This window comes from Marmota marmota, unplaced genomic scaffold (assembly GCF_001458135.2).
Source record: "Marmota marmota marmota unplaced genomic scaffold, marMar, whole genome shotgun sequence".
Taxonomy (NCBI): domain Eukaryota; kingdom Metazoa; phylum Chordata; class Mammalia; order Rodentia; family Sciuridae; genus Marmota; species Marmota marmota.
In genome coordinates, this window is record NW_026000252.1 from 2,731,580 (window position 1) to 2,752,333 (window position 20,754).

Sequence of the window (20,754 nt, forward strand, 5' to 3'; positions counted from 1 at the left end):
GGATTTTTGATGGGCTCCCTTCATGCCGGAGAAAAAACTAAAGATGTTATAGCTCATTGCTTACAAAATTTTGCCACTGTGGGCGTTCCTAAACAGTTAAAAACCGATAATGGTCCTGGCTATACCTCTACCTCTTTTAAACAATTTTGCTCATCATTTGGTATTACTCATATAACAGGAATCCCATACAATCCACAGGGACAAGGCATAGTTGAAAGAGCTCATCAAACTATTAAAACATACTTATTAAAGCAAAAAGAGGGAATTGGAAGGGGGTATATATCCCCCAAAGATAAACTTAAAATAACGCTTTTTACTCTAAACTTTTTAAATTTGGATTCATCAGGACTTAGTGCTGCGGAAAGGCATATGTATCCAAAAAATGTACATAAGCCTAAAGTACTTTGGAAAGATATTCTAACAGGACAATGGAAAGGTCCTGACCCAGTGATTGTCTGGAGTCGGGGGTCTGTTTGTGTTTTTCCACAGGGAGAACAGCAGCCCATTTGGATTCCAGAGAGATTAACTAAAACAATTTCTACAGATCGAAAAGAAGATGATTTGACCCAAATCCATAACAGCTGATATCCAGAACTCCAGCTTGGCCATTCTTGACAAGAGATGATGCTAAGGTCAGCTCCTGTGTCCAGTAGGCCATTAAACTCATGACCTTGAATATTTAGTTTTAGCATTGGGCCACTCAGTTAATCCCTGTCAGGGCATTAATTCACTGATTGGGTTAAGACTCTTATAACCCAATCATTTCTCCTCTGAACCTTCTTGCATTGTCTCACATGTGGGCTTTTGAGGAACACCTCACATCTAAACCATAACAATGATAATAACCCAAATGTCACTGGCCATCTGTTCTATAACCCCTCAGTCCCTTCAAACCTCATCACAGCCCAGAACAACATTTTAGAGAATTTCTCAGGAGAGGGGCTCACACTATAGGACACAATAATGGCTGGAGACATGGGTGAGTGTAGCTAGTTGGGAGAGGCTCACAGCCTAACGTGAGACTCATTCTGAAACGCAAGAGAGGATAATAAAAGTCATATAAATAAAATTCCAGATACAAATGGAGAAAAAGAGAAGTGATTTAAGTCTGCACACTGGTGAACCTCTCAGCAAGAGGGAGACATGGCAGCTTGGGCCCCTCTACACACTGAGTGGCAAGAAGATAGTTGATGACATCTGCAGCCAAGATCTTTCTGAAATCACATGGACAGACCCATGCCCAGACACCTACAGTAGCACAGCTATAGGCAGGACAGACTGCCACAGTATCCTTTTCTGTGGGGGTGGATTTCAATGACCACAATGATAAGGCTATTTGATGAAATGTTTAACCCAAGGTAAGCTGCACAGAGGACAGGTGATTTTAGTTATCTGGAAATTGTATACAAACAGTGGAAACTATACTGATATATTTAAAGAAAAATCAATGCCAAGTAAAAACCAAACCCTTCTATCCATTTAATGAAATTCTGCTATTACAAAAACTTTATAAGACCTACTGATATGTAATAAATGATGCCTCAGTTGCAAGGAATCAAGAATGCAATGCAAGTGTCCTAAGATTTTTTTGTTTTGTTTGGTTTGGTTTGGTTTGGTACTGTGGATTGAACCCAAGGGCACTTTACCACTGAGCTACACCCCCAGCCCTTTTTATTTTTTATTTTGAGATAGAGTCTCACTAAGTCACTTAGAGCCTCACTAATTGCTGAGGCTGGCTTTGTACTTGTGATTCTTCTGCCTCAGCCTCCTGAGCCACTGGGATTATAGGCCTTTGCTACTATACCCAGCTTGTATTTGTGGCTTTTAAGAAGTGAACCAGAAGAGTCATTTCTCACAAGGAGGTGATAGATCTACTACCTTTGGGGGAGTACTTCCATAAACAAAAAAGAAAACTTCTACATGGCCAGGAAACTTCATACCTCTGCCCCCAAGCCTCTGTCCTCAATGCACCAGACTGAACTGAGCTCTGTTGGTTCATTCATGTGGCAGACACACAGCCTCTTTGATCATGCATTGTGAATAATAAAAACCTACAGGTGGGATCTTCTCGAACATTTATTGGAAGAATACAAATATTTTGCAAAATGCAAGAAATCAAAGTGACAAACGTGTTTTTTTAAACTTTTATTTGCAATTATTTTATGCTGAATTTATTCCTGTGCCATCAGTTTTTATTTCTTCAGTTTCTCCTGGGGTATCTTTTTCTTCTGTGCAACTTTTTCTTCTGGTTTAGGAATAAATTGTTGCTTTTCAGTGAGGATCATCTGTATGTAGCGAGGGAACTCATATGGGTTAATCTGATCATGAGGTCTATAAGTACAGTGGTGCATCCTGTGTGCTTTGTTTACCTGGATATGTTCAATGAGCAGAGAATCTATGTCTAAACTCTTAAGTTCAGTATTATTCTGCATTTTTCAGCATGTGTAGCACAAATTCAGCACACTTTTTGGGCCACCAACCTGTGTCCACCCCAATGTTTGGCCTAGGCACACCTCCCAACTCCACCATTGTAAGCCTGGACTGTAAAATATTGCTTCTTTAAAGTGACATCTTTCAGGTTCTTGGTGGCTTTTCAAATATGCATACCCTTGATGGCTGGCACAGTTTCATGAATGGTCCTAAAGTGAACATGTAGATTTGAACCTCTTGATTTGCATGATTTCATGGGTTTTTTTGGAGCAAGAGAGTAGTAAACCATTTTCACAGATCATCTCAGGCTCCTTACAGAAGGGAGCAAATATGTTTTAAAGATAGAAATGAGCATAGCTTAGGAGAACCTACTAGGAGGTCTTCTAAACTACATTCTATGCATGAAAGGGTATTAATGAGACTGCAGGTTATCACTCTGGACCTCATAAGCGCAGCTGGCTCAACTAGGGTAAGGTGAAAAGTACCAAACCAAGTAGCTATGGCCAGAGGACTGATTGAGTCACACAGAAAACAGAAGAGTATGGGAAGATCTCAGAGAAAAAACTCCTACTGGACAGATTAGTCAGCCTGAGACTACTGCCCTCATCATGTAAGAACAAAAATGTACTAGATGGCTTTTGACATGCCCTATGAGGAAAACATTTAAAAACATCTCTTGAAGAAGCACAAAAGAATGTATCATAGACCATTAAAACAACCCAAACTCTGAGCTCATCCCAAAACACACAGTAGCCCAAAGTCAACTCCTATTCATAAATATAAATAGCTGATGTCACAGGGCCAGTCCTTGAGTCAACATGCTCCAAGTGAAGTTCATGATTCTTGTAGGACTGCTACCATGCTGTAAAATTTTAAAAACCTATAGACTAAATGTTAACTTTAAAAATTCCCAGTGCTACATATGATGCTATGTAGAATGCCAATACTACATATAAATTGAAGAATCAAAGTAAAATAACAGTATATAGGCAGTGAAAGGCATTGCTCATTCCTCCATGTACAAGTATTATCCTGTAGTTGAGTTCTAAAATATAAAAATTCATGGGGCATGGGTGTGCACACCTGTAATCCCAGTGACTTAGAAGGCTGAAATGGGAGAATGGCAAGTTCAAGGCCAACCTGAGCAATTTAGCAAGACCCTGTCTCAAAATTTAAAAAAAAAATGTTTGGGGATGTAATTCAGTGGTAAAACACCCTGGATTTGATGCTCAGTACCCCCAAAACATAAATATATAAATTTAAAAAATAAAATCTAAAACCATTTGGTGGGGAGCATTTGTCTGTAATTATGGGAGCTTCCACGCATGCCTCTAATTCCAGGTTCCCAGATCAATCCGATCTGGACTTTGGAGAAGCTGAGGTGCTTGGTTTCTGCCTGAAATTGCCCTTCACACTCCATATATCAGCACTCTGACTGCTCAACCAGCCCAAACTGGAACTAGAGTGGAATCTACAACAGGATTTCCAACACTGTGTAAGGCAACTATGTATGACTGATGGGGAGAGAGATTGGAAAAACCCAGGAATTCCATTAGTCATCACTGGATACAGTCCACGGTTGTTTTTTCAAAAAGACCAGAAGCAGTGAACAGGTCTCTGTGTTAAGGAAAACGGGCAAGGGAAGCTCAGAACATCAACCCGAATACAGGTATGCAGCGGGCAACCCAGTACCAATGAGCAACCTACACACTATATTAGTGGAATCAGCACTGTGGGCTGAAGGGTTATATGCAAATCCAGAGGGATCTATAGGAGATGATTCAAATTGTATACTGCAGTTACATATGTTTCTCATATTCTTCCCACCTTCTCTAATATCACCATGCACTAATTTTCCTTAACAAAAAATCTGATTCCTGACAGCCACTGCCTGCTCCTCCGCCGCCACCAGAGCCACCCGCGCCAGCCAGCCAGCCCCGGCCATGGACCACCCGCAGTGCCACAGCTTACCCCAGGACCTGTCCGACTCCTTGAAGGAGGCCACCATGGAGGTGCACACCCAGGCAGAGAATGCCGAGTTCATGAGGAACTTCCAGAAGGGCCAGGTGACCCGAAAGGGCTTCAAGCTGGTGATGGCATCCCTGTACCACGTCTACGTGGCCCTGGAGGAGGAGATCGAGCGCAACAAGGACGACCCCGTCTTTGCCCCACTCTACTTCCCCGAGGAACTGCACCGCAGGGCCGCACTGGAGCAGGACATGGCCTTCTGGTACGGGCCACGCTGGCAGGAGGCTGTACCCTACACAGCAGCCACGCACCGGTATGTGGATCGGCTGCAGCAGGTGGGGCGCAGGGAGCCCGAGCTACTGGTGGCCCACGCCTACACCCGCTACCTGGGTGACCTGTCCGGGGGCCAGATCCTCAAGAAGATTGTGCAGAAGGCCCTGGACCTGCCCAGCTCCGGAGAGGGCCTGGCCTTCTTCACCTTCCCCAACATCGCCAGCGCCAACAAGTTCAAGCAGCTCTACCGCTCACGCATGAACACTCTGGAGATGACCCCCGAGGTCAGGCAAAAGGTCATTGAAGAAGCCAAGACCGCATTCCTGCTCAACATTCAGCTGTTTGAGGAGTTGCAGGAGCTGCTGACCCAAGACCCCGAGGACCAGCGCCCCTCACAGACGGCAGGCCTTCACCCCCATGCCAGCAGCCAGGTGCAAGGTGAGGACCTCCTGGGCTCCCATTGAAAGGGATGAAGTGCCAGGGTCTGCCCTAGCAGGGTTCAGGGAGTCCTGAAGGATGAGTGGCGTTGGCGAAAAGGATGAGACAGGAGTCGTTCCATTGCAGCAATCTCCAGAGAGAGAGCACTAATGCAGCTTTCTCTGGGTCATCTTTTATTGCAATTTTTCTCATCATTATGGATTCAGAATACGTCATTGATTATACAATTTCAAAACTTTGCCAAGAAGTGACATTTCCTTAACCATCATTAGGAGTATAGAAAAATGTAACATCAATTTACATTTTTCCAGGACGTGACCTTTACTTATCAATTATTAAGGGTACAAAATCATTAATAAAATATGTCACTAATTTACAAAGAAAATCTGATTCCTGACATCCTGACAACTACTTATTTATTTATTTTGGTTGGTAACAGGGGTTGAATCCAGGGGAGCTTTATCACTGAGCCACATCCCGGGCTCTTTTAAAAAATGTTTTATTTAGAGACAGGGTCTCACTAAGTTGCTTAGGGCTTTTCTAAGTTGCTGAGGCTGGCTTTGAACTCATGATTCTCCTGCCTCAGCCTCCTGAGGTTGCTGGGATTACAGACGTGCACCACCGTACCTGGCTCCTGCTAACTATTCTATCAGGTGATGCGGATAAATCATAGAGATCAAACCTGCCAACTGGAAGGATTTAGGTACTCAAGGATGGGGAGTTAAGAGAAGTACAGTACAGCCCCCTGGGCCAACAGAATGTGGACATCAACATATTTATCTGAATCATCCATAATCAGGTTTTACATTGCATTCCTCAACCGAACTGACTGGGACAAGTATAGGCAAAAGCAACTGCTCAGACTGGTAACTTGTCCTTGATGTCCCTTTGCACAAATTCTACTTGAGGAAGTTCTCTGCACACACCTGACTTTGGCCAGGACTCAGGAATACCCACAAGTGGGGAGTAGAGGGAGGGAACTAGTATCTCATGGTAGAATATTGTATGGGCAAATCCACAGTAAAATACAAAATAAAAGTTTAATTCTCTTGGTAAAAGAGGGAAGAAAACTATCCCTTCTATTTTCTTAGAGTATTTCTTTTAGAAAACTTGTTTTCTTTTTTCTTCTCCACATTGCAAAGTATACAAATCTTTTTAAAAGCTAAATAAACTTCCTGCCAATATTACAATCAGGATTGGACAAAGATGGCCATACCACCCTGAGCATACTTCATATTCTCTGATCTTTTGGGCCCAGTTAGTACCTGTGTAACAGTAGTCTACTTTATGCTTTGAATATAGCCCTTGCTGCTCTGCCATTGCAACTTTTTTTAAATACTTACTAATTTTTTAATTTGTTCTACTTAGTTGTACATGACAGCAGAATGCATTTCAATTCATCATACACAAATGGAACACAACATCTCAAGTCTCTGGTTGTGCATGGTGTAGAGACACACAATTCATGCAATCATACATGTACCTTGGGTAATGGTGTCCATATCATTCCACCATCTTTCCTACCCTCATAACCCCTCCTCTTGTAACTGATTTTTAAAATGGACATTTTTCTCTTCTTCTCTCCCTGCTCCTCCCTAATCTCTCCCCCTCTCTAATCTCAGGGGAAACAGGATTACCTTTCTTCCCCATCCTAGGCAGAGTTAGCTGTCCCTGAGCACACATCCACCATAAGAATGAAGTAATCCAGACATTGGGGGTGGTACCAGAAAGTCTCAGAAACGACTATCTGCCAAATTAACAAGTGAATGTCAACTCCAAAAGAGAACATATGGAATTCAGACTTTGGGTCACCTCTTTAAAAACCCCTGTTCCTGCTTATGGGCAGAATCACAGCTTCTGGGACTGGAGTTCTTTGTGTTTCTCCTTTGCTAGCAAAACAATAAAACTTTTTTTTTCCTTTTTCTCAAAACTGTGTCCTTGTTATTGGATTGGTATCAGAGAAAGAGACCGAGGTTTTGACAACACTTAGATGGAAGGAATGTATAAGGAACTAGTAGCAAAAACATTTGGGCTGTATGAGAACTGGGGAAAGAGGAAGAGGGGACAACAGTTAAAACCAGAACCTGAGCCAGGCCCTCCTGTGACAGACACAGGGAAATGCATGTCACAGGCAGCACCCAGGCAGCCCAGGAAGCCACAGAAGAAAGATCTGGAATATGAATCAGATGAGGGACACAGCACATCCAGGTTCCAACCACTCAGCAAAAGCAAGAGCAGCTCCTTCTCACAACTCCCTCACCTGACTCACCTGCCCAACATCAAGAGAGGGTGCAGAGCCACCTACCTCCATGGCCATCTTCACAGCCTAAGGCTGACCCAGCACAGCCTTCACCAACACACAAACCCAGCATCCTTGGGGTAAATGGGACATAAGAACCCCCCCCACCACCACCACCACCATCCTAAATGTTTCAATTTGCTGAGGACCATGACCTCTCATATTGCTCACACTCAGCAATGTGCACTGAGCCAGGCTGCCCCACAGATGAGGGAACAGGAAGGGTGGATTTCCTTGAACCCCTAAGATCCATCACACTTTCACACCAAAGTCCCTTAGGCTAGAACTGTCTGTATCTTCCTCATGCTATGGAGCAAACTCACTTTCTTACTTGAACCCTTAGGGGACTTGACACTGGGAGACCATTGTGTCCCCCACCACAAACTGCAGCTGCACCTTATCCTGTCACAGTCACAGTGGCTGTAGCACTATATGGGATGCCCACATCTCTCCCCCTGGTGTTGGCCACACCCTCTCCTTGAGAGTGCAGCAAGGTCTCCCAGGCAATGCAGTCAGCCCTTGGGAGGACCCCAGGACCCCTGGGTGGACCACCAAGCCACCAAGGCTTCCAGGACACACAGAGGAAGTGACACTGTCAGTCTGTGGTCTGTGGCCTGTAAAACTGGGAATAGGAGGGGGTTAGGCCACCAGCTTGGAGACCTGACCCAGAGGTTTCTGCATAACCAGGCTCTAAACTTCACCCATCTTACATCATGGACAGAACCCATGGGTTTTATTTCCTCCCACTGATACACAGAGGGTGGTCAGAAGAAGCAAGCACAAAGCTGAGTACAGGAGCATAATAGGCCTCAATTTCTGGAACACATAATGTCTGTCACAAGTTTCCCACCAGAATCCAGTGTCCTCAGCCTACAAGAGCAGCTCTGCACAGTGCTGCTGCTCCTGGCCCTCGTCCCGTCTTGAGGCTGGGAGCTCCTGAGTGAGGGGCCAGGTTTATGTCCCATTCCATCTTTCCTGATCAGAACAGTCCTCCCTTGCTCTGAGCCTCTAACCTCTGCAGTTCTTCTCATTAAAAATCAGACAGCCAAGTGCACACCTGTAATCCCAGCAACTTGGGAGGTTGAGGCAGGAGGATTAAAACTTTGAGGTCCGCCTTAGCAATTTAGCAAGACCCTGTCCCAAAATAAAAACATTTAAAAAGGCCAAGGATGTATCTCAATGTTACAGCAGCCCTGGGATCAATCTCCAGTATTGGAAAAAAAATACTCATCTCAGTGGGTCTTGAAAGGGTTAAGTGAGCTAAAACATGAAAAGAACTGAGCACAGTTCTGGATCCCACTTGGTATTGCTACCTGTTACACTACCAGCTGCATAAAAGAGGGAACCAATATAGCAGGGTATTAACTGACGTGAATTTTGGTCAGTGGTTACCATCTGCCTCTTCTGACTGGTCTTTATGCTCCTGAATAACAGCTTAGCCACCAGGAAGACTAGAGTTGGCATTCAAGGTGGAAAACACAGGCCTTCACTTACCAAGCTGGTGGTGAATGGAGGGAATGTGCCTTTATGTTCAAAATAAATAAGGCTCTCCTTTTGTGACTCCCGCATATCCTCATCTCCACAAGCATCCTGAGAGAGGCAAGCATATTGCATCTACGGGGGAAACACAAAACACTTAGAGAAAAAAAAGAAATTACCCTCTGAGCAGGAGGCTACACAGGTTCCTTTGTGCAATACTCTTGTCTAAGGCACTTGTGGCTGTCCAAAGCATAAAGTTATTTGCTTTATAAAACAATACAATAAAAAAAGAAAAGCCTAACTTAGAAGAGACCAAAATGATAACTGTGAGTATAATTCTATGTAGATGGATTTTCTGGGATTCACATTTCACCATATCCTGAAATTTCTAGACCTTGCGCATGAGCACATGTTATATCTATAATTCAAAAATGTTAAAAATTGAGTACCTTAACTTAATGTACGCTGTGTTTTGCACAAAATATTAGCAAATCAATTTTCTCTTTCTGCATATATGCTCCCTAATAGAGTTTCAGTCAAAGGCTTTGCTATAAATGGTCCATTATTACACTACCAGTCGCATTCTCTTTCCATCACCCATATAAATAAGAAGGAAGAAAAAACACATGAGGCAACTATGAGTTGGCAGGAACTGTTTCCACACTAAGAAATCACAGTGTTGCAGGAATCAGGCAAGAAGTAGCAAAAGGCACTCGAAGAGGAGAAACCAAACTTCATTTTATGACAGCAGGCCCAGAGGAGATCAGACTCCAAATTCTGAGTGCCCATCACCAGTTTTTCACAACATTTATAGGCTACCTAGTGTCACAAATTTTGTAGTCTAAACGATACATGGTTGTGCCCAGGGTTTCAACCAGGAAGAATGTTTACAGAAGCAGAGTGAGATAAGGGGAAGAGCTGGCTCTTCTTATATCCTAGAGAAGTCATTTACCATCCAAAAGGTAGGAGTGGATGGTGCTAATTAGGTTCCATGAAGATGAGCTGACTATAAAGGGGAGGGGAACTGACCCTTTCCTGGGCACTAATTTGCACAACAGTGTTTAGTTTATTTTGTATCCAGGATTGGGCTAGTTACTCAGAACATCTTCCCCCTTCTCATGTCCCCATAAATCCCTTAAAGGGGTCTCTCCTCTGACCATGTCCTCCAAGCTAAGCCACTGGTAACTCTGAAGGACCAGAACAACCCTCTACACCTGGTTCTGGTAGTTTGGGGCTATTGTAGTCACACCTACAGCAAACAGCAAGGCAATTAATGTCATTAGTCCCAGTGCAGAGGGAGACATCATGACCATTGCACTCCTTCATTCCCCATCAAATTTCTCAAGATTCTGCTGTGTATTGACCAGTCAGCCCCCAGGTTTGCAACTAGAGCAGGGCTGTAGTTTGCTCAGGGCTTGTTAGTGGGCAGGTTAACATTTGGGATGGCTGTGGCAGAGCTGTCACAGGGTGGTCTCTGGAGTGTCAATCTGATTGGGTTTCTCGGGTTGGCTTTAGATGTCCAGGTGGTGGATTTCTCAGTGGTAGGTACCTTTCTAACTCGAGAGTGATGTATCCATAGGCCTATTCCTGCAACTTTAATGGCAGTGGGAGAAGTTAATATGACAATGTGGCCCCCCAGGTGGGTTGAAGTGGGTCCTTCTTCCAGTTTTCAATCCCTACAGAATCTCTGGGCTGGTGGGGATGCACCTGGTTTCTAAGTGAGAGGGGGCCCTCTCCTGGACATTTCTAGATATCTGGTGAAAGGTCTTTCCTAGGGCTTGGACCTGCCAGGACAGGCTAAGCTCACTTGCCTGATGAGGATCCCCCATTAGTTTACTTATTACAAATGGGGAATATTGTGTGCTTCCATGTGTAGAGCAGACCTGGAGGAGAGCTATAGGGAGGAGATCTACCCAAGAAACTCCTGTTTCCTGACAGAGTTTAGCAAGGGTGTTAGTTAGGGTGCAGTTCATATGTTCAACTTTACCTGGACTCTGTGGTAGGTAGGCTGTGTGTAGCTAGCTCCTATTGATTCCCAATATTCAGGTGAGACTCTGGATGACTTCCATGATAAAGGCAGGACCATTGTCTGAAGTGATGGAAAAGGGCAGGCCATATCTGGGAATGATTTCTCTTAACAGAGTTTAGTCACTTCTCAGGTCCATTCTGTCCAGGCGGGCAGGGCCTCCACCCATCCTGAGTAAGTGCACAGCAGTACCAACAGCTATTGATACCCCTTTCTTGGTTTAATTTCTGTAAAGTCCATCTCTAACTTCAAAAGGTAAAGTCCCAAAGGCCTGGACCCCTGGAGGCCAGACTGGCTTCAGGTTAGCATTATTTTTGGCACAAGGTACACAACTCTGGCTGACTTGGTTACACAGAGTACGGTTACAGTAGTAGTACCTGTTGCAAGCCATCCATGGGCTGCATGTGTGCCACAACACATGGTGGATAGGAACATCTGGTGTCTGGGAATGACCAGTGGATATTTCCTCTGGTTAACTGCCCTGACACATTGTGAATTTCTATCCTGCTCTTCCATGTCCCACACAGCACTTGAGATGGGTGTAACCTGCCAAGATGCCCATCAACCTTCTGACTGCAAGACGTTAGGAAGCAAGACTCTGCCCTTGAAACCTTATCTGTGTCTTAGATATACCCCCTTAAATAAACCACGGGAGTCATCTATCCTTTGTCTAGTTCTAGCTCTTGTGTGCACTGGATGTATCAGGGGCTCTGCTTTTGTGAATATACTTCTGACTCTCTGTCTTTTGTTCTTCACTAATTATTTTAGACTTTAAGTTCTCAGGTATCTTATGCCCTGTTGGCAGGAAGAGGAACCCCCCAGTTAGACGCTGGCTATGGCTCCCTATAAGTACCTGGTATGAAAAGTGTCCAATTTAGTTTTCGCTGGGTGAATCCATTTCATAGTGCTGATATCCTAAACCTTGTGGGATGAAAATCAGGTGATCTGGCAGACTCACCATCTTCTGGTGTTTTTGTCCTCCCTGTGTGGCAGCCCATTCGAGTTCTTCTCTGTATAATTAGGGCAATCTGGGAGACTTAGGGCCAGCAGTATTTGAGCTGTCTGGGCCGCCTTAGGGACAATGTCCTGACACACAGCCACTTCTTTGGCCACCTGATCAGCCATCTATTTCCTCTGCTCACAGGGTGCATTCCTTTCTGGTGCCCATGGCAGCACATCATGGCTACCAGAGCCAGTTTCCAGACTGCTTCCAGGAGTCTTTCTTCTGTGTGTGTTTTTTTTTTTTTTTATTTCTTTACTTCCTACTGACAGAAGTCCTTTTTCCTTACAGATGGCCCCATGCACATGTAGAGTGGTAAAAGCATATTTCAGATCAGTGTAAATGTTGACTTGCTGATCAGTGGCATACTCTAAGGCTCTGATCAGTGCCCATAACTCTGCCTGTTGGGCTGACCACACCTGAGGCAGCACTCCTGCTTCCACCACATGTCTCTCTGAGACTACTGGGTATCTGGCCATTCTTTGTCCTGTATGAAGCTGTTCCTGCCTGTGAACAGGGTGAAGTACAGATTTTGCAGGGGCTGATCAGTCAGATCGGGTCAATTGGAGTAGACTTAATCTATCAGGCCCTCACGGGTCCCAGATCAACTGGCAAGAATGATGCAGGGTTTAGGGTGTGCATAGTTTCTAGCTTTATATACTGTTTTTCACATAATAGTCATTGGTGGTGGGCCATCCGGGAGCTGGTCAGCCATCAGTATCCCTTGCAATCCATCAGAGTAGTTGGTGTTTGGGACTTATACATTGATATTCTGTCCTAGGGTCAGCTTGTTGGCTTCCTGAACTAAAATAACAGTGGCTGCCAGAGCTCTTAGGCATGGAGGCTATCTGGTTGCTACCAGGTCCAGTTGTTTCAATAAATAAGCCACTGGCTGCTGCAAGGGGCCAAACTCCTAGGTGAGGACCCCAAGGGCAGTTCCATTTTTCTCTGCCACAAATAGGTTGAATGCCATTGTTATGTTGGACCACCTAAGAGTGGGCACTGAGGTTAATTGCATTTTAATCTCTTGGAAAGCATGTTCCTCATGGTTTCCCAACATAGGGGGTTGCTTTCCTGCTTGGAGGAGGATGGTTTGGTACTGCTCTGGGTGGTTGTGTCCCTCTTCAGAGTTGTGGTCCCAGGCCAGGTCCTCCTCTGGGGCTGCCCTTCGTGCCCAGGCCTCAGCATCTACCTCTTGTGCGGGGGCCTGTTCTTGGAGCCCCTTCTGGGCTTTGGTCAGAATGTGTCCTCTCTCCTCAGTATTGAAGAGGGTGAGGAGGAGGGGACAGCAGTCTCCACAGGTCCATCGATGGGTTTGGAAGGTTGACTCCAGGTGATCTCTGAGTGCTTGGGGCTTTTCTGAGTACGGAGGGGTTTGGTGCTTCCAATTCAGGAGGTCAGTGGTGTTGAAGGGCTGATAGTAGAAAATGGAGCGCCCTTCTTGAATGGTGCCATCTGCACTGACCTGTGGAGGCCCAAGGGTCTCATGCAGGGACAGCTGCAGGGCTTGTGGCTTCTGAGTGTACCTTGGTTGTCTCCCCATGGGTTCTGGCCTAGGGTCTTCTGGCAGAGGGGGACTGTGGCCAGTGAGTCAGATGGTGGTGGAGTATCAGACAGTGAGTCCAGTTGACTGGGAGCTGGTGGCAGAGTGGTGGGTATGTAGGGTGGCAGGGGCAGTGGCTCCTCTTTGGAGTCCCTTGATGGATGGCCTTGGTGGGCTTTGGAGTCGCCATGTTTCTGGCTAACAAAACCCTACACTGGCCCTTGGAGCTGATGCAGAACTGCACCCATGGGGCAGAGTCCAGGCAATCTGGAGCCAGGAATCTATGTGAGGAAACTGATCTGGGTGGCCTGGAGTTTTGGTGACAATGTGGTGAGCTGCTTTGATGGTGGGGACATGGAGGGTTCCTTCCAGAGGCCAGTCACCACTCAAAGCAGGCCATTCAAGCTCACAGAGAGTGTAGAGTCAGCCATTGTCAGCTTAATCCTGAAATCCTCAGAGTAGCCTTTTTAAATCATACTACAGTCCAGGACTGGAGGTTTACACTGTGTTCTTCCCATATCCCACCCTGTGCTGATGCCACAAGACAGACCAGAGTGGGGGGTGTCAGGTAAGGCACCCACCTGGCTGTGTCCCCAAAGGGTGCTTAAGTGCTTCTTGGCAGAAGGCATACCCCTATAAACCCTGGGCCTGTTCAGAGGTTCTGTTACAGGATGTGAATCATTATGCCTTTCGAAGTCACCATGGATCCGCAGGTTAGGACTCATTCAGACTCTGTAGCACAACAGTGTGGAGCAGCAGTGGGGTCACAGAAAGTGTCCATCTGGCCATGTCCACGAAGGGAGTCTAGGTGCTTCTTGGCTAAACATTTACCTATATAAACCCAGGACTACTCAGAAGTCCTATTACAGAACACGAATCACTGTTATGCCTTGTGAAGCCACCACAGAACTGTAGGTCAGGACTCACTCAGACTCCAAAGCACAAAGCTGTGGAGACACAGTAGTTTTGCATTCATTCACACAAGTACTCAAATGTTTAAAACATTTCCTCCACCCTTTGGAAGTTCCCTACAATGATGGCTTCTCTAGGGTGGCCATGAGAGGTTATTAAGCTCCTCTTCTGTCCTTATGGACAAGCCTAGCTATCCTTGGTCCTGGGACCTTACCTCATCTGGAAGACTGTGCAGGAGTTGTTCCAACTCTCCATCAAGTCTTGATTGGTGGTCACTGTTCTGGAGGTGCAGACCTCCTTGGCAAAGAAGATCTGGGAATTGGTGGATGGTGCTGTCCCATTTGGTCCAAGGGGAACTGTGTACTCTGGTGTGGACAGCCTACCATACCAGTAGCCCAAAGCCAGCATGGTTGTTGCTTCCTGGTTAGGAAGTCAAAATGCTGTGGGAAACTGGCTGCTCAAGAAGCAGCAAGTGGAACTCAGAGAAAAGGAGAACTCAAACTTTATTTTATGCAAGCAGGCCCAGAGGAGAACAAATTCTGAATGCTGATCCAAAGTTTCTTACAACATTTATAAGCTATTTGATGTCATAAAATTTCTAGTCCACATGATAGAAGGCCTTGAGCTTGGGTTTATAGCAGGAAATATGTTTACAGAAGAAAAACATGATAAGAGAAACTAGCTCTTTTCACCGGCATCTGATAAATCTCTAGCCTTGTGTCTGAAGCCTCAAATAGGAGTGTATACATTTAAAAGGGAACAGTCAGACTCCTAGAGACATTCATTTATAATCCAAAAGGTAAGGACCTCTGGTTAATTAGGTTTCCTGAAGAAAGGCTGACAGAAGGGGAGGAAAAAATAACCCTTTCCCCAAGCATTGGTTTCTCATGATAGTATTCTTGTAATTTCAGTTTAGAAATGGGTCTGGTTTTGCCATCTCATAGCTAGACTCAAACCCTGCCTCTAGGAATTCTACTCTGGGAACACCTTTCACAGAACGCTACAGCAACCCCTTGCTGTGAATGGAGCAGACACACCCTCCAACCTCCACCCCCAACACACACACTGCCAAGAAGGGAAGCTGAGAATGGGCGCTCTGACTAGCTCCACAAGAAGAAGGAATTGACAGCCCCTGACTACTACTCTTGTGTGCAATACATACCTCAAGAAAAAAACAGAAAGAAATTCAATTGGGAATGACAAACAACTTAAAATATTATTGATAATTTTTTGACCACCTCAAAGGAAACAATTCCTTAATCTTCCATCAGGAAACTTTTTTTAAAAAAAGTTTATGTGCTGAATGGTTCATGGACATCTGTACATATATATGTATTTGTCTAATTCTTCTCATTTCTAGCATTTCTTGAACGTGGTTATTTTCTTGACTGTGTCTTTTGAGGACTAGGTTTTGATTGGTATACTTTGGTTTTATTTTACATTTTTTGTTTTATATTGCTTTTTTCCTGTGTCTCTTAATTTACTTCTCTTTTCTTTAGCTAACAGCCAAATTCTATCATTCTCTCTTTCACTCTTTCTTTAACTCTTTATTAATATTCTCTCTCATAAACCCTCACAATTATTACATCCTATGTCTCTCCTGAATTCTCCCTCTTCATCTTTTTGAAAAAGCAAACCTGTTTGTGAACATACTGTTTCTACTGTTGGCAATTGCTTACCATACCATTTCTGTTTATAATGCCAATTAACATTGTAGATGTTGGGCTGGGGATGTGGCTCAAGCGGTAGTGCGCTTGCCTGGCATGTGTGCGGCCCCGGTTCGATCCTCAGCACCACATACAAAGACGTTGTGTCCGCCAAAAACTAACTAACTAAATAAATAAATATTAAAATTCTCTCTCTCCCTCTCTTCTCTCACTCTCTCTTTAAAAAAAATTGTAGATGTCAAAATATGAACTAAGTATTTGATTCAATGCTGTCTGTTGTTTGAATTGGTTGTTATTATTAATTGTTTCCCCCTAAACTGTGATGTACTAGAAAGTTCGAGGAAACTATAAATTCATAGGGTAGAAGCTCTGTTGACTCAGATTCTTACTGATAAATGTGTAGACATACAAACAGTATTAAAAACAAGGGAACAAACTATCCCAATCAAACCAAAATACCTCATTAACAGAATCCAATGATATCACAGTGGAGGAAATGTTAGAGAAGAGATTTAGAAAGTTCATGGTTAAACTGATCTGTGAGGTAAAAGAGAATGTAAGAAGTGTAATCAGAGAGAAAATCCAAGAAGTGAAATATCACTTCAATAAGGAGATAGAAATTCTGAAGAAGAACCAAGCAGAAATTCTTGAAACAAATGAATCAATAAACCAATTAAAAACTCAATAGAAAGAATCACCAGCAGACTGGACCACTTGGACACAATACCTTTATTTTATTTTGTTTATTTTTATGTGGTGCTGAGGATCAAACCCAGTGGCTCATATGTGCTAGGCAGGCACTCTACCACTGAGCCACAACCCCAGCCCCCAGACTAGACCACTTGGAAAATAGAGTTTCAGGTAACGAAAATGAAAAAAACACATATAATTTGAAAATAAAGTTGACAATGGAGAGAAGATGTTAAGAGGAGAACTTTCATGAAATATGGGATAACAAGAAAATACCAAATGTAGGATTTATTGGAATAGATAAAGGCTTGGAAGAATGAAAGAATGAAATTATGACTTTTGCCGGTAAATGGGTGGACTGAGAGATTATTATGGTAAGTGAAATAAGCCAATCCAAGAATACCAAAGGTTGAATGTTCTCTCTGATATATGGATGCTAACACACAACAACGGGGAAGGGGAATAATAGAAGTTCAGTGAATAAGACAAAGGGGAATGAAGGGAAGGGAGAGGTTATAGGAATAGGAAAGACAGTGGAATGTATCAGACATAACTTTCCTATGTACATGTGTGAATAAAGCACAGTGAATCTCAATATCGAGTACATCCACAACACTGGGATCCTAATTAGAATAAGATATACTCCTTGTATGTATAAAAATGTCAAAATATAGTCTAATGTCATGTATAACTAAAAAAGAAGAAATAAATATAAAAAAACAAATGGACATACAAGTAAACTATTTCTTTTTCTAGAAAACAAGAACAACAACAAAGCCAGTCTTAGTAATTAAGGCTTTAAGCAACTTAATGAAACCCTGTCTCAAAATAAAAAATAAAAGCAGCTGGGATGGGATTCAGTGGTTAAGTGCCCCAGGGTTCAATCCCTGGTACCAAAAAAAAATGCAATTAATACCAAATATTTTAAGGAAACACATGCAAGGCACTGGGAGGACACTTGGTCAATACAATGATTACTAACTCTGCACATCATACATAAAGGCAAAAATGTCATAGGTACTAGAAGTGCACATAGTTGAGCGAACAAATGCTGAGCCCACCATGCCACACAGCTCCTCATGTTCACATCGAAATTACCAAGTGTTTTGAAAACAATATTGGGGAAGACAAATTCAAAATTTAACTGAACAAGTTTAATGAAATGTACTGTCATATTATTAAAGAGAAAACGTCACTGAAAGGCAGCTAAACCCATACACACTCCTTCCATGTGTTACTTTCCTCCTCTTCAGTTCCAGAATAATAAGGTCTCTGACAACAAATCTCACCAAAACGTCCAAGACCAAGATTTAAACCAACACGCGCTGCCAATCTCTACCCTGTAAACACCGCTGTGAAATAAAGGCACCAGCGGCCTCCTGGAGGCCAAGGACCACTGTTCGCTGCCGGCCACACTTGCTCTGTCATCCACACCAGCATCTCTAAGTTCAAACACCGCAACAGAATCACGACTGGGGGCGGGGGCGGGGGATGTGTGTGAAAAAGCAACATTTACAAGAATAAAATGACCTGAAAGGTTGGTCCTGCAACTGCTTTAAGCACAACTCTGGGCCCCAGAGAACTAAGGGCCCTCCCTGTCGTCCACGTGGAAGGCCACTGGACACGTCGGTTAAACACGTTAGAACACAACATATGCTTGTCCATCAAACATCACACCATTAACCACCAATTAGGAATCCAAATGAACTCAACTTACGGTGACAGTGACTGAGGGAAGGGGGCTCCTATGTTCCCACATCCACGGGACAAACTGTCTTGGGGAGCCCAACAGCTCAACCATAGCTGAACCATGACCAGTCTACAGTTGCACCAAGCTGCTCACACCCTTGGTAGGTCTTGAGAGCTAGCCACGGCCCCGCCCTCCATGAAGGTCATTGGAGGGCCTGAAATGATAGACAGGGAATCTGTGCACTCTCTCGAGGCCCACAAGCAGGAACACCACCCGTGTCTCAAGACCCAGATGAATAGTTCAAGACTTTGTCCATGTTGTCATCACTTATTACGTCTATGCGCATCCCTCAGTGTCCACATCTACTACTCAGATCTTGGCCTGTTTCCTGTTGTTGCTGAGTTGGGAAATCTGGCTCACCCAGTTTATGCAGGTCCAATTCAATGGCACCCCTCTGTGCAGACCAAGCTGTGCCCTGCTCTGATTGTAAGTGTATATATATATATATATATATATAATGAGTTACTGGGGATGGACAGAACAGCAGTTCTTAGACTATGCCTAAACCTGAGTTACAATACTTTATAAAGCAGGAGCTTTTAAGTGCCAAGGAAGAATGGCTCTGTATTTTATTTGTACAAGTAGACAGCCACCATCTGCCTAGTACAACTGAGCAAAAAACAGACACATAATTATGCTAATAAAATGACTACCTGTGAAACTATTGAAATAATGAGAAGCACGTGGATGCACGGGGGCATCAAATGCATGTCAGAAAAGCTAGGCCCATGAGCCTATGGAACACACTAGACCACCAAATGAAGCAATCCCCTCACTCGAGGCTCATAAAAGGAGGAGCATCCTGAGACTGGACATAGGGTGCCCTGATACATTACCTGGTCATTCATCATAAGCCTTGCCCAGTAAAATTTCCACAGTGACCAACCGCTGAATTTCTGTCCTTGGGCTTTAGCACACTGTGGATTCTCCTGCCTGTGAAGATCACACACAGTCCACTCCAAGCTGCTGACACTCCAGGCTGACACTCTGAAACCCCTGTCTTTCTGGACCTTGGCCTAGAATAATTTGTGTTCTTTGACAGCTCTGTACCTAAACAACTTCTTGAGCTGGGTTGTATCTTCTCTGGCCACCTACAGTGACTCTTTGACTTTGCATTCATCTCTCTCTCTCTCTGCCTGTGCTGTTCCTTCAGCATCCTGCAACTCTGTGGCCATCTTAACAATTAGTCTCTCTGTGACCTATTTATACATCATCCGTGTGTGGTGTGAGGTGTGACTTGACTGTTATAGAAATGAGAAATTAGGACAGGAATAAAGTAACTTGTGCTCACCAACCTTACAACTACCAGGTGACCCACAAGTATTCAATGAACTGCTGCTGATGAAAGTGGCACAGTCTGTGAACTTATGGTGGTTCAAGAAACTCTGACATTGAGGAAAGACAAACATGTCTCGTCCTTGTTAATGACATAGCTTGCTCACAATACTCCTCCAGGAAACCTTCCAAGAGTTACTGCTCTTGCCCCTACAGGTGAATGAGCATTCTTTGCTACTAGGTGAGCACATGGGGGGACATCAGAGCTGGGATGCTGGGGAAGATGTGATCTCTGAGATGACTAATACCACATGGTCTCGGATCACCTCTTCTCCTTGTGCTTCACAGATCATTCTGGCCCATTCACACTTCATACTAGGTCAATGCCCTGGCCTTCAACTTGTGTGGGAAGAATGAGCACCCTCTCATTATATACTGTGGACTCTAGCATGTGGTCATGCTCATGGGCTATAACAACACTCCTTGGATTCACATCCCATCTCTTGTTCACGCGATGTCTGTGGTGAATCTGAGATGTATGAGTTCTACACAGTCCCCCATGGTGTCCCCCTGCCAATAATATCCAACCAACCACAGTGATATCAATCCCCTGAACAGAATGCCGTCCCCATATGTCTCATGCCCCCCCAGACCCCTTACAGGTGCAGACTGGGCTTCCTTCTCAAGTAAGCTACTTGTAGTCACAGGCTCACCTCCAGGGCTGCTTCCTGACAACTCACACTTGGCACCTGGCATGTTGATCCCCCCACACTGAAGTCTGGGGCAGGAAGTAAAATTCCATGCTCTGTGGTACTGGGCACCAACCCTCGACAGAGAGGCTCCCCACCATTCTTTGTCTCCTGCACCTGATGCCTCATGACCCTCCTTTTTCTTTTCCTCCATTGAATACAAAAATGAACAGGTAACAGCAAAAGGAATGCCTCTCTACCCAATTCCCAGCTGAGGATATGAAACGTTCAACAGAAGGACTCTATTGGTCCCTA

The 20,754-nt window shown here is 44.4% G+C and overlaps 1 protein-coding gene and 1 pseudogene across 1 annotated transcript; one reads left to right on the forward strand and one right to left on the reverse strand.

Moving 5' to 3' along the window:
- Positions 1-2,171: 2,171 nt before the first annotated feature.
- On the reverse strand, positions 2,172-2,719 carry LOC107159574 (annotated as a pseudogene).
- Positions 2,720-4,328: 1,609 nt separating this feature from the next.
- On the forward strand, positions 4,329-5,574 carry LOC107159569 (heme oxygenase 1-like). The gene has a single exon (XM_048796552.1). The coding sequence runs from the start codon at positions 4,374-4,376 to the stop codon at positions 5,133-5,135; it is 762 nt and encodes a 253-aa protein (XP_048652509.1). The 5' UTR covers positions 4,329-4,373; the 3' UTR covers positions 5,136-5,574.
- Positions 5,575-20,754: the final 15,180 nt, after the last annotated feature.

Excerpts from the sequence above, each read along its gene's own strand:
- LOC107159569 (XM_048796552.1), top strand. The coding sequence starts at position 4,374 with ATGGACCACCCGCAGTGCCACAGCTTACCCCAGGACCTGTCCGACTCC.